This window comes from Notolepis coatsorum (genome assembly GCF_963971535.1).
Source record: "Notolepis coatsorum genome assembly, chromosome: 18".
Classification (NCBI taxonomy): Eukaryota; Metazoa; Chordata; class Actinopteri; order Aulopiformes; family Paralepididae; genus Notolepis; species Notolepis coatsorum.
In genome coordinates, this window is record NC_140182.1 from 79039322 (window position 1) to 79053784 (window position 14463).

The following is a 14463-nucleotide window of genomic DNA, read 5'->3' on the forward strand; positions in this document are numbered from 1 at the left end:
GATGGAAAGACATTGAAAAAGAAGGGGAGGGATACAAGGTACAAGCTCTGGTGGGAGATAGGGAACTATTTAAAGAAAAAGAGGGACTATTAGATCCAATCACCAAATGCACCTTGACCATATGGAACAGAGTAGTAAAAACACACAAATTGGAGAAGCAGTCAGGGGTCCTGAGATGGGTAGCACATGACAAGAGATTCAAACCAGGGAGGTTAGACCATGGATTCAGAAGGTGGGAGAGGGGGGGGGCAACAGCGATATGCAAAATGATAGAGAAGGGAGAAATGCAGACACTACAAAAATTAAAGGAGAAATTTGGACTAGAAAACAGGGACCACTTCAGATATCTACAGGTTAGAGACTACTACAACAAAGAAATAAGGGGGGCCAAAGACGAGGAACAGAATGGAATAATAAAGATGATAGTATGGGCATACGAAGGGGGGCAAGGAAGAGTAATATCAGCAATATACCGGGCTATAATGACCAGCAAGGGACACACGACCGATTATATAAGGGAGAAATGGGAGAGAGAACTAGAGATAGGAATAACAGGGAAGGAATGGGGGAACATATGCGAGGTACAACATTCAACAACAGGATTGAGAATATGGAAAGAATTTGGATGGAAAAACATAATCAGATTCTTTATAACCCCAGAGCTGAAGGGAAAATATGCACCAACACAAAAAGCATTCTGGAGGATGTGTGGGAAGGAGGGGGCAAATCACACGCACATATTCTGGGGATGTCAGAAGCTGAAGGGGTATTGGGAGGAGATAGGGGAAGCAATGATCAGAATATTAGGATACGGGCTACCACAAACAGGACTGGTGCTTTACTTAGGAGACCTGACACACGAGGGAATACAAGGGGGGGACAAATATTTAATAAAGATAATGTTGATAGCGGCCAGAAAAGCAATAACGAGACTGTGGTACAAGGAAGACCCACCGACAATAGCAAAATGGGTAGGAATAGTGGAAGAAATACAGGATATGGAAAGGATAACACATGCTGAGGTTACAGGAAGAGAAATTTGGGGAAAGATGGGGAAAGTGGGAGGATTATAAAAGGAACGAGAACGACATCACAGAGGAAGAACCAAATGCAACACAAGAGGGCGAAGGGTAAAGGAGGAAAGATGTTCAAGGAGGGTCTATGAACCCATGTCACACACCTGTGCTTTAGTTAGTATTTTCTATTTTGTTACTGGGATATTACAATTGCTGAATGCTTTTATACCTTATTATTTATGTCTGTTTAACGGTGTGATATTAAATATACAGGGATGATGTGGTTTGTGTATGGGTGAACCAAAAGGCAAAGTGAAAGTTAATAAACAAGAGAAAAAAAAAGAAAGGACGAAGGATAAGGGAAGAAAGAAGCTCAAGGAGGGTCTCTGGACCCAGATCACACATACAAGCCTTAGTCAGCATTTATCATCTTTGAGTAGGAATTACCTGTTTATGCCTGTTTAAGGGAGATACACAATCAGCCTTTGTATCAAATACCTAGAAAACAACAGTAGGGGAACCAGACAACTAACCATGTGATACCCATGTAAATATTTATGTGCACTGTTTTTTCTTTTTGTTTTTATTGTGATGCTAGTTTCTTTATTTTTTATTATTTATTTTTTGTAAGTGCTGTCTGTCTAAAAACTGTTAATAAAAAATTTAAGTTTAAAAAAAAAAAAAATAACGGCATTCGTTATTACAACATGCGCTGACCGGGTGGATGGCTATGAGAACAAGGCCCAATCAGGCTGAAATTGACGTCAAATCGCTCTTACCTGTGGTCGGTTGGATTCCGAAAAGAATTTCCCAGTTATTTGATCGCCATCTGGTAGATCGATATGTCCATTGGCTGATGCTATATTCCTTTACTGCATACTGAATTCGGCGTTGCAAAAAGTATTCCAGGTGATCTGGTGAAGCCATAGCTTCAGGCTAACAGAAAAGTCCACCCGGAGAGAAAAAAAAGTGACACCAGGTCTGAAACAAGGATTACTGCATTCTCGAGACAGCGCCACTACCAGGATCTGGCCGGTACTGCACTTTCCGAGTCCCAATATGCCTTTTCCAGCCAAAATACAGCTCTGTGACATTGAATAGGATATTAAAATGGAATAAAAGCAAAAACGAGTTAAACACGTATATATACGTGGTTGGCCTTCAAGCGTCGGCTCCCAATAGCGTATATATACGTGGATGGCCCTGAATGTGTTAAGGCAAAAGCTGGGAAGTTGTTGTATTATTGTTGTCTTACGCGTCTCAGACTGCGGGAAGACTAGCCGTCGCCTTGAAGACGACTAGCGGCGGGATCCTAAGAAACATACAATTATGTGGGGGGAACCTTTCAAGCTCAGTTCTCTCAGAAGAACCAAACCTGTTTCCAGATCGAGCCGTTCGCCAGCCTGGTGAACACGGTGAGGTCCACGGTGCCGCGTCTCCTCCTGAACCGGAATGCCGTTGGCCCCTTCCAGAAGATTCCCCTGAGGAGGGGAGACCACATGGAGCTGGGCGACCTGGGGGACACCGTCAGGAGGTTTGCCCACATCCTCGGCTGGCACTCAGAGATCCAGGACCTGATGAGGAGCCAGGAGAACGGGGTAGGTTCATGTCTCTGTGCGCTACGTAGGTGAGGCTGTCGGAAAAGGGTGTCATTGTAGTCGTGAGGTAAAAGCATGCAAGTGTCCCAGTTTCCTTCCCCAGCAGAGGAACTCCAATGTTTTCTCAAAACAAAACAAAAATAAACGTATTTGAAAAAATACGTCAATATATTACTTATTTGTAGGGGTGTAACGGTACGTGTATTCGTCCCGCAAATTTACAGTACGGCCGTCACAGTGCGGTACGCGCAGCTATACGAAGAACACGCCTCACAGCACACACACACCAGTCGCGCATGCAGGTAGTCGCAGGTTCCGTGTCCGTGTGAGAACAGCGAGTCCGACTTCAGAGCGGGCGAAAGTGCACGGAGGAAGGCACATTTATATTGGAACAGCTGCAGGGTCATTACAATTTTACAGTTTTCTTGTTCGCCAATAATGTCAACCAAATGAAACCAATGGAAAGACACACACATACGTCGCCAACAAACACACTATTCTCCCCCGCCGGACTCTCAAGGCACAGCTGATCAAATAAAAAAAATAAACTTGCATACTGAGCTCCTCTCCAGTTGAACTGCTACTGTGTTTAAATCCAAATAATCCTCTGCCATTGTTGTAACAAGTCATATGTTCTCTAGTATTCAGTCTCGTGAAGTTAAATTCTCTCTAGAAGTGAAACTGAAACATAGCAAGGATAAGTTGTTAAAGGGACAGTAGGCAATTAATTTATTCAGTGGATGCCTGAACACAGAATGATACCAGTATCACTGACTACCATGGCAAGCCTATATAAAATTATTCTATTTAATAATTAAATTATTATATAAAAAAAAAAAAAAAATTTAATTATAAATCTTTTTCTCTCTGTTGTACCGAAATCGTACCGAACCGTGACCCCAATACCGAGGTACGTACCGAACCGTGGCTTCTGTGTACCGTTACACCCCTAGTTATTTGTAATACATACACATTGAACATTTCCTGAATATGTCAATATATAATTTATGGCTATAACGTAACTGGTACTTTTCCCCGGGGCGACAGTAGGGGTGGGACAATACATCGATCCAGATCGATATATCGATCTATTATCAATAATCAAATAGGATCGACGCAACGTAAAAAGATCGATTCATATTGCGATACTCTTATTTTGAAAATCCCCGCGAGTCATATCCGCCGGCGCCCAGTATTGTGAAACTCCGTGTACACATTACAGCAGTGTTTTTTTGTGTCTGCTGTAAAGCACTACAGAGCGTCTATTTTGCGAGCAGATATAAGTCTGTGCAGTTTTTTCCCCGCAACGGGTCAAATGCATATAACAGGCGTTGCATCGTCGCCATTCCTTTATGCCAACGTCGCGTTAAATATCTAAATGAACGTCGCGTTGGCTGCTTAAAAGCTAAGCAGCTAACCGTGAGAGAGAACAGGAGAGTGAAGAGGGGACTTGGAAGGAGGAGGGGTGGGGGCTGTGGGGGACTGTGTGTGTGTGTGTGTGTGTGTGTGTGTGTGTGTGTGTGTGTCTGTGTGTGTGTTAAAGCTCAATATATAAAAACAAAAGTGAACAGGAGGTCTATTTGTATTAAAAACAATAGATTGTTTTTCATTTAAATGTCTGGAAGAGCTCAAAAATAAATACATCAATTGATATTTCCGTAGCCTTTTTTTTGTTGATCTAAATGTGACTGATTGTGTTAAATGGGCACATAATATCGCCTCATATCGATCGCAGGCACCTGAATTGAATCGTATCGTATCGTATCGTGGCAGACTTTGTGATATCGGCAAATATCGTATCGTTGTCCAAAGAATCGATATCGTATCGTATCGTGATGAAACTGATGATTCCCACCCCTAGGCGACAGTGGCTCAGGAGGTAGAGTGGTCGTCTGGTAATCAGAAGGTTCCCGGTTTGATTTCTTGAGCGAGACTCCAGCCCCTAATTGCTCCTAATGAGCAGGTTGACACCTTGCATGGTTTCCTCCGCCATGTGTGAATGTGAGACATACATTGTAAAGCACTTTAGATAAAAGCTGCTATATAAATGCAGTCCATTTACCATTTAAATGTAAATGGTACTGGACCTGGTGGCTCACCATGATAGAACATGTACTCACTGTGTAATTGCAACGTCTTGGGTTCAAATCCGCCCTGAGACCTTTGCTGCATGTCATCCCCCCTTCTCTCTACCCCTGACTTCCTGTCACTAACTGTCCTATCCAATAAAGCGGAAATGCCCTAATAAATGAGAAATAAAAAGTCAAGCCAAACTCTCTATTGTTCTATTTGTCGCTTGTAAGTTTTAGTTTACGTAAATGGAGACCTCTCCCTGCAGACCGCCCCTACGCCAGTAAGCAGCGGTCCATCAGTGAGCGGACAGAAGCCCAACCAGAGCAAGACCAAGGGCCTGGACAGGCGAGGGGCCCCGGAGCCATGGGGGAGACTGCCTCCCAAGTCCAGACCGGGGGCCCAGAGGCCTGCCAGCAGCAGCGGCAGCGAGGGGACCGACTCGGAGACTGACAGCAAGAGCTCCGCCTCATCCAGCCCGAGCAACTGAGATGAAATCATAATGTACTGTATGTAAAGCTCAGTTCATAATGTACTGTGTATACAGCTCAGTTCATAATGTACTGTGTATACAGCTCCGTTCATAATGTACTGTGTATAAAGCTCAGTTAATAATGTACTGTGTATAAAGCTCAGTTCATAATTTACTGCAGGGGTCAGCAACCTTAGGCACGAGTGCCACCATTGGCACGCGGTATCTTAACCAATGCCACGCTAGCAAGTGTGTAAACCTGCCAAAGAGAGGAACCTTTTTGTAAATGTTGAACTGTCCTCTCACCCCCATGCCGAGTTACCCCTCTCATAGCCATTGGCAGTTGTACAGCCTGTTATTTATGGTAGTTTGACTGATATACCAGGGCAGGGATATTTCAGGGTCAGAGCCAATCAGAAGGGTCAGTCTGTTGTTGTTTGCCAAACAAACGCCATTTTGAGACCAAACATGAGAAAACTTTAAAGGATGAGGCAGATGAGACTGAATGTGTCCAGGTATGGCAAGCAAGCCTCTCATAAAGACTGCAGCATTCTTGTATAGCACTCTTAATATTGAGAGGAAAATTATTAAAACTATTGCTATGCACCTTGCCTATATGGATGGAATAAAATTACAGATCTGTTGGAGATTTACATTTTGATGTGTCATAATTTAACTTAACACATTGAGTGCCACGCCCCTTCAGGGAAGTGACTCCTTCCGTGCCGCCCATTAAACCCATGTAAACGTAGTTGTAGTTTGTAGAGCTAAACCTATATTTTATAGTATAGCTATGGCTCTAATAACGCCGTCGGGTCTCAGTGAGCTGCTTCTGGTCAACGTGCAAAAAACAGATTATTTTTTCATCTGTACATTTCCGTTTTGAATATGAACATAGTCCGGCCGCTTCTGAGCAATTCCAGGGAAAATACACAAACAGCGTTTTCAATAAACACGTAATTTTTCGCCTGATTATCAGATCTTCCTGAAATCAACGCTAGATCATCACTATTATCCTTCGTTGTGCACGCATGCAATGTGATTTTGGGTAACCTGCTGGTATTTTTTTTACCTAAAACATGGTTCTGTACCGATCAGTGTCGTATTTTACCGGACCTAAAACATGCTTTTGGTAGCGATCGCAGTTTCGAGTTCAACCAAACTGGTTAGTCAGTGTTGGACTATGAACAATGCCTGTCAAATGAGCCATACTATTGTCTCCATAGCTATAATACAGAACACACGATGGGTCTGCAAACATCGCTAAAATGATCAATAACGCTGGCGCCATTGAGTAGAGATGGGAAAACAGCGTGGCGGTCAATGAGTTAACGTTGATATGGCACACTGATTAACAAGAACATTTTAAAATGGCACTTTGAATCAAAAAGGTTGCTGACTTGTGATGTGCTGTATATACCCCCCTCTGTAGCTGGGTTCATAATGTACTGTATATACCCCCCTCTAGCTCAGTTCATAATGTAGTGTATATACTGTACCCCCCCCCTCTCTAGCTCAGTTCATAATGTAGTGTATATACTGTACCCCCCCCCCCTCTAGCTCAGTTCATAATGTACTGTATGTACCCCCCTCTACTATCAGTTCATAATGTACTGTATATACCCCCTTCTGTAGCTCGGTTCATAGTGTAATGTACTGTATATACACCCCCCCCCCTCCCTCTAGCTCAGTTTATAATGTACTGTATATACCCCCCTCTAACTTGGTTCAACACACTGGAAAGATTTGTGACTGCTGGTTTTTAAATTGCAGTTAGTTTAAGTGTTAAATTGGAACGGTAACCTGTGTTCTGTATATGTATGTTATCTATCTGTCGCTAGTTATTATAATTTTTTCTATAAGGGAACAGGATTTCAAGGTGTGTGTGTCTGCGCCCATGTTATGTGTATGTAAGTTCTTGCATGTTGTGTGTATGTGTATTTCAAACCCTGCATATTTGAAGCACCCCCCCCCCCACACACACACACACATGTATATATAATACACACACACATTGCACAAAACATTAACTCGCACAAGACGGAAGTGGAGTGGGGCACTGACCACATTCACACGGTGGCCATTTTGACGGGGGTTCCTTTTTACCCTGGTCCCACCTCATGGCCGAAAGGAATCCCATCCTGAGCACGACACAAGAGCAAAATGGCTGTCGGAGGGGTGTAGATGGGTGCTTAATGGGGGAAGAGCAGGAACTTGGGCACCAGCCAAGCTCTCTGAGGACAGTGGTGAATTAGCATTGGAGGCGAGACCCTCCGTCCCCCCCAAGAGAGCAACGCTCCCGCTGGGTGTTCACTGTCAGTGGTTACTGAGAGGGGGCTCCATCCAAAACTCTTAATACACGTCTTGGCAACAAAACACCCCAAGTGTGTGTGTGTGTGTGTGTGTGTGTGTGTGACATCATTTTTAACAGTGCAGTACTGTTTTTCTTATACGAAAGTATTTAATAAAGTATTGTGTAATTCTTACTTATTTCACAGTCTCCTCTGGCAGTTTTCTCTAATGGAGGGTTTCCTACAGTTATGGCTCAGGAACATTACAAGAATACATACTCCTAAAAAGTTTAGGAAAGGTCATGGTATAATGATAGCTCACTTAATAGTTAATTAATATTGCTATAGGTCATGGTATGATGGAAATAGTGCTGTAGGTCATGGCATAATGATAGAAATAGTGCTATATGGCATGGTATCATAGAAAAGAAAATAATTTAACAACCGTAAGCAGCAGTTGTGATTGGAGGATCAAGGAAAGAGGGGCAGGATTTGAGATGGGTCAATTGTGTCCGTAAACCATTTATACATTTAACAAAATAAGAACCAGAAATGACTGTTTATGTTCCAGTTTTAATAACTTTGCAATAGAAGCTTTACTACATACTGTACAGTATATAAAGTGTGGTTACAATGTACAAAAAGAAGACAAAACAAAGTCTCCCCATAACGTATTCCTTCCAGAGGTGAGAGCGTGAGCGACATGCTGCGTTTAAGTTAATTCTACTGCTTAACACTTTCAGTGCCAACGACGATATTTTTCGTTAGTTCATGCCAACCGTTGAGTGCCAGCCGACGAGAGATCTCGTTTTTAATAGTTATTTTTTTTATTATCGATTTAAATTTCATCAATCTAGCCTCCCGTTACCAGTGGGAATCTGTCTGAGCTCGAACAGGGAAAATACCGCCCCCTATCGTCTCTCCGGATGGTACTGCACCCCATTGGATTGAATGAAATGCATGGAGAAAAAAAAGTCCTGCTTCCACATTTTATTTGTCAGGCATGTAATCCGAGCCTACTGGAGTCATCGCCCACCATCAGAACAGCGGAGAATATGTGTTTCCAGTACCCAGCGTTGGATCAATAAACACGATCGATATTTGGAATGGCGATCAGGAATTGGAATAATCTTTTTGGAGAACATCTGATCTGAGGTAAGGAATCTATTTGACCAGTCTTGGGATAATCCGAGCTATTTTCACCTATATATCAGCGTGTGCCATATGTGTGTGTGTGTGTGCGATCAGGAAATAAGATAATCGATTTTTCAGCCCGCTTCTATAGCGTGCATAAGTATACATATACTATCGATAATCTAGCGTTTATTTGAAAACTATTCATAAATAGGTTGTCATTTTTCGGTGTATTCCAGTAAAGGGTGTTATCACAGAATCTTTATTTTTTTCTGAAACTTTCAAAAAACTAGCGTTTTTCAAAATGGTATAAAACGGAAATGAACCGATTTAAAATAAAACAATCCGTTTCGACAATGTTGACTGCAAACAAGTCATTGATAAGCGACGGCCATATTAGACACATAGCCATAATTTAAGATATAGTTTATGCGTTCGCAAATATGAGAGCTATAGCGGTGGCACGCAACAGGGTTCCTAGGCACCGCATGGCTGGCACGGAAAGTGTTAAAGACATTTCTAGGAGGATTCTGTCGTTGGACGATTAGGTAATAGTGGTCATTTACAAACCTTTTTTGCTTGTTATTTATTCACCATCGATCGAGGGACCGTTTACTAATCCTGGTGACAAAAGCAATATGACATTTTCTCTCCTCAAAGCATATTCAGGCAAGTTTCACAGTATTTGACCTGGCAATAAAATAAAATTCACTCAAGACTTCAGAATCCAAACGACCCGTGATTCAAGGGACCCATGGCGGTTGAAGGGGCCACTTCCGCTGACTGTCTTAATCATGCAGTTTTCTTCAAGAGGGGGGGAAACTAGCAAGCCATACATTTAGTCAAACTGTAGCTATATATATTCCAAGGAACTGTCATTTCAAATCTCATGGATACAGTAAACTTGTGGATTTACAAAATCAATGGGTTTTCAATATAGAAAAACTAATCCAATTCCCCCCCCCAGAACCGATTTAAACACCATGCCGAACTGACTGAAGAAGTACATTTTGATACGCCACATTTCTTTTTGTCAAGATTTCACGGTGGCTAAGGCAGAAACAGTCCAATACTAGTCATCCACCACAGGAAAAGGTTGCATCTATTCATTACAACTCTTAAAAGGGGTATTCCACTGAAATGTATTTAGGTTGTAATTCTACAAAATTAAATTGACGTTTCCCTCAAATGTGCCAAGAGTCTATGATATCAAATTGCATTGACTGACATGGTTGAAAGAAAATGTATGATCAGTCATGTTTCTGTAACTACATTAAATAGTTTTATATATTTTATGTGTATATATATTGTGGCAGATCTCACCCCCCTTCCCATGGATATGTGAAGGATGAGAGATACTTTTGCCACGGAAGTAGTCAATTGGGTAGCTGATTACTACTGATAGAACACACCTGCACATCATTAGTCCACCCACCTCACGTGCACACGCCCAGACCCACACACTACAAAGCCACTAGGTTAGTTAGGAGTAAGTTGATCGGAGGTGAGGTTGGAGTTGTTATCGAGAGAGCGAGATTGTTGTATTCGGAGTTGTGAAGGTTTTGATTGATTGAAATTTGTATTAACAGATTGCAGAATGGGTACAGTACAGCTCAATACACGCAATTGTTAAGGGGGTGCAGACCAGAGAAAGACTTTCATCTTGTTTACATCAGGGTCCCCCATTTTCAATTCATAACATAAATTACATACAAAAATTGTACATTGGAGGGGGTTGGGTTTTGGGAAGCCCGGGAGGCTCTGTACTCTTTCACCCCACCACAGATACCAGGCCGGACCCAACCGCTGGAAGTGCCCATGGGGGACCACCTCAGCAAGCTCCAGAAGAACAACCTCAGGGAGCTGGTGGAGCGCCATCGGGATGTGTTCTCCACAGAACCAGGGAGAACCAAGGTAATCCACCACCACATCCCTACTATCATAGGAAAGAAGGTGAAACTGCGTCCCTACCGCCTCCCGGAGGCCAGAAGAAAAGCAGAAAGAGGTGCAAGACGGGTTGCAGGCGGGGGTCATTGTAGAGTCTAATAGTGGATGGTGTAGTCTCATCTAATAGTGGATGGTGTAGTCCCATCGTCCTAGTCCCTAAACCAGACGGCACCACGAGATTCTGCAATGACTTCCGGCAGTTAAACGCCATCTCGAAGTTCGACGCCTACCCTATGCCGAGAGTAGACAAACTTATCGAACGCTAGGGAAAGCCAGGTATATCACCACCTTAGACCTCACTAAAGGCTACTGGCAGGTTCCCCTGGCACCAGAGGATAGGGAGAAAACGGCATTTGCCACCCCAGATGGGTTGACTATGTTGTCCTCCCTTTCAGTCTACATGGCGCTCCGGCCACATTTCAGAGGCTGATGGACCAGATCCTCCGACCCCACCGAGAGTACGCAGCGGCCTACATCATTATCCACGGCGAGGAGTGGGGAATGCATCTACGACAGGGCCTACAGGACGCGGACTACTTGGGGTACACCATTGGGAGAGGGTGTATCAGACCCCAAGCAGGCAAGGTCGAGTCCATCCGGAGCTGACACCGCCCCCAGACCAAAAAGCAGGTACGAACCTTCATAAGCCAGCTATTAGACGTTTTTGTCCCCAACTTCTCTGCCCTAGCAGCACCACTGACCGACCTAACACAGAACAAACTGCCAGACAAGGTCCTGTGGACCAAGGAGACGGAGAAGGCCTTTCAGCAGCTTAAGGACAAACTGTGTTCGGAACCAGTGCTGGTGACTCCCGACTTCAGCCAGCCTCTGTTGGTACAAACGGATGCTGGGGAGACTGGGGTGGGTGCCGTCCTATCGCAACTAAGAGAAGGTGAGGAACAGTGATTTTTATCAGTCGCAAGCTACTGCCCCGGGAGAAGAATTACTCCACGATTGAGAAGGAGTGCTTGGTGATAAAATGGGCCCTAGGAGTTAAAATATTATCTATTGGGACGGCGCTTCACCCTAGTCACGGACCATGCACCCCTTGTGTGGCTATCACGTAACAAGGACACCAACGCTAGGGTCACCCGCTGGTTCCTATCCTTACAGCTGTTTGCCTTCTCCGTCATCCACAGGTCGGGAGCAGCACACGGGAACGTGGATGCATTGTCCAGGATATGTGAAGGATGGGAGATACCTTTGCCACGGAAGGAGTAGTCCATTAGGTAGCTGATTACTGATAGAACACACCTGCACATCATTAGTCCACCCACATCTCACGTGCACAACGTACAAAGCCACTAGGTTAGTTAGGAGTAAGTTGATGTGAGGTTGGAGTTGTTATTGAGAGAGAGATTGTTGTATTCGGAGTTGTGAAGTAGTAGTGAGAGGAGAGGTGAAGGCGAGTAGGTGTTCTGGACTGGCTGAGAAACCCCCTTGTGTACTGACCCTGGACCGGATGACTACCCCTGACTATTGAACAATCCCTTTTTCTGTCGGCGAGCCTGTTTTGTGTTTTTGACCCTCGGACTGTATCACGACCATTCTTTTGCTTTTCCCACTGGATTCTGCCTTTAATTCAATAAATACTTGTATTGATTGATATTGCTCTTGTGGACATTTTAATTTTTTTTATTTTAACCGTGGCAAGTCTACCCCACCAGGCTCGTCACAATATATATGTACACAATATATTTTGTGTGTGTATATATATATATTGACACGCACACAAATGTATATTTATATTGTGTGTATATATATACCACACAAATGTACATTTATAATAGTGGAATACCCTTTTAAATGTGCTTACATGAAACTGCAAATGATACACTTGAAGTTCTAACTAATGAGGGCATTGCGTTGGGGTTAGGGGTGTAAAGGTACACGTATCCGTACAGAACCGTTTCAGTGTGTACCGTACCGAACGGCTGTGTAGTGTACCGAACGAATACAGCGGTATGTAACCACTAACGACCGCCCACCAGGGGCTGTTTTCTTCACAATCTAATAATTATTATTTTTGATTTTTTTTTTTACAGTCGATTTATTAATTTCAATTAGGGGTGGGCAATATGACGATATTAAATAAATATCGGGTACAGTTCATTAACGATACACTTTTTAAACGTATCGTGGACATCGTGATGTTTTGCACAAACCCTCATCCATACAGTATATATATATATATGTGTGTGTGTATTTTTGGCTAAAGTGGATAGAAAACACAGTACTGTGCAAAAGTCTTAGGCACCAAAGAGTTTTTATCTAAATTGTCTTAGATGTTAATAAAATAAATTCTGTATTAGTGTGTCAGTAGACTACTCTTTTGCATTTTTAGAAACTTTTCATTTAATTATTTTTGAAAGCATCTTCATGGTTTAATGCAGACATGTTGCAGGGATTATTATCATCATCATTTTTGCGTGACCGTATCCATCAAAGGGTTAAATCAAGCATTTTTAAGTGCTTTAGAGGAAATGTCAAAATATTGCGATATATATCGTGTATCGTGATAGAGCCAAAAAATATCGTGATATCATTTAGAGGCCATATCGCCCAGCCCTAATTTCAATATAGAATATTCGTTGACAGCCCTACAAGTACAATTAGTTACTGCACACTAAATCACCCCTGAGTGGAACATGGAAAGCCAAACTTTCCACCACTGTACCGAAAACCCGTACCGAACCTCGACTTCAAAACCGAGGTACATACCGTACCGTGTTTTATTTGTGTACCATTACACCCCTAGTTGGGGTTAATGCTGTCCCACTGATGGATATACTGCCAAATTATATTTCACTGTTCATGGTGTATATTTAAATTAAAACTGCAATACTTAACATCTAAACACTATCTTCACTCCACTGTGTAGAGGCACTCTGATTTATAACCAAGGAGTGGTTTGATTGGATGCTGCTTACAGCACTTGGCGATCACTTTATTCTTTTTGTGTATAACAAAAAAAGACAAGTACCTCAATATAAATATTTCATATTGGTGGATTTTCTTTTCTTTTTACAAAGATTCATAGGCATACGTACGGAATGATTTCTTTCAGACCCAATTACACTTCGGTCAATAGTGCTTTCTGTTAAATATACACAATGCAGTACAAATTGATTATCTACCTCCTGTTTTGTTAGCGCAGATAGGAGTTAGCAAAGAAAGAAAAAAAGGTGCAACAAAATGAAGAAACAAACCAACATTAAACAACGCAGCAGTAATGAGGTTCAGCCTCCTATGTGTAACAGTGCCGTCAGAATGTGTTCCTGCCATTGTGTGTCAAGTCCAACTCTGCTTTAGAGAATGGCTTCTGGGCGAGGGCCCCTACAGCTTTAGACAAGAGGACACAGGATGTTATTGGGCCCTTCTGGGGGTGGGGGGCAACTCTAGGAGAGGTGGCCTGGATCTGGGGGGGGGGGGGGGGGGGGGGGGCGCTAGTCTGAGTCCGATCCTGAGCTGTCTTCAGCCGGTCGACACAGAGCTTCGTCTAAGGGCGCTAGCGTACCGTCCTTCCTCACTCCCATGGGACGGATCAGGTTTTGCCTGTAGAAATGAAAAAAGATATAAAGATTAATAAAAGTAGAATATTAGCACTTCTGACAGATGGGGGTTATCCATATCTAAGGAGGAGAGGGATCTGGTGCTGTGGTAGTCGTCCACTACATTGACACGAAGGAGGAAGCCCATATAGAAACTTGTAATTCCTACACTGTTCACCTGATTTGGATGTAAATACCCTAAAATTAAAGCTGAAAGTCTGCACTTAAAGCACCAGAACGATAAATTGTGTTAATGTCCAAATATTTATGGACCTGACTATCTCAAATGCCGCCCTCACCAGTTGCGATTGGAGGATCAAGAAAAGAGGGCAGGGTTTGAGATAGGTCAATTAAAAAGGGATACCATTTGAACATGGGCGTCTT

At 43.0% G+C, this 14463-nt stretch overlaps 2 protein-coding genes across 6 annotated transcripts in view; one reads left to right on the plus strand and one right to left on the minus strand.

Moving 5' to 3' along the window:
• The window catches only part of LOC311245120 (NAD-dependent protein deacetylase sirtuin-3), a 50481-nt gene extending 42835 nt beyond the window's left edge, over positions 1-7646 (plus strand). For all 3 annotated transcript variants that reach the window (XM_084334910.1, XM_084334912.1, XM_084334911.1), the window contains 2 exons: positions 2402-2614; positions 4953-7646. In XM_084334910.1, the coding sequence (XP_084191036.1) occupies positions 2402-2614; positions 4953-5174 (435 nt within the window). In that variant the 3' untranslated portion in view covers positions 5175-7646. The remainder of the gene's footprint in view (positions 1-2401; positions 2615-4952) is intronic.
• Positions 7647-8000: 354 nt separating this feature from the next.
• ric8b (RIC8 guanine nucleotide exchange factor B) overlaps positions 8001-14463 on the minus strand; it is a 40336-nt gene continuing 33873 nt past the window's right edge. For all 3 annotated transcript variants that reach the window (XM_084334700.1, XM_084334699.1, XM_084334698.1), the window contains one exon: positions 8001-14083. In XM_084334700.1, the coding sequence (XP_084190826.1) occupies positions 13975-14083 (109 nt within the window). In that variant the 3' untranslated portion in view covers positions 8001-13974. The remainder of the gene's footprint in view (positions 14084-14463) is intronic.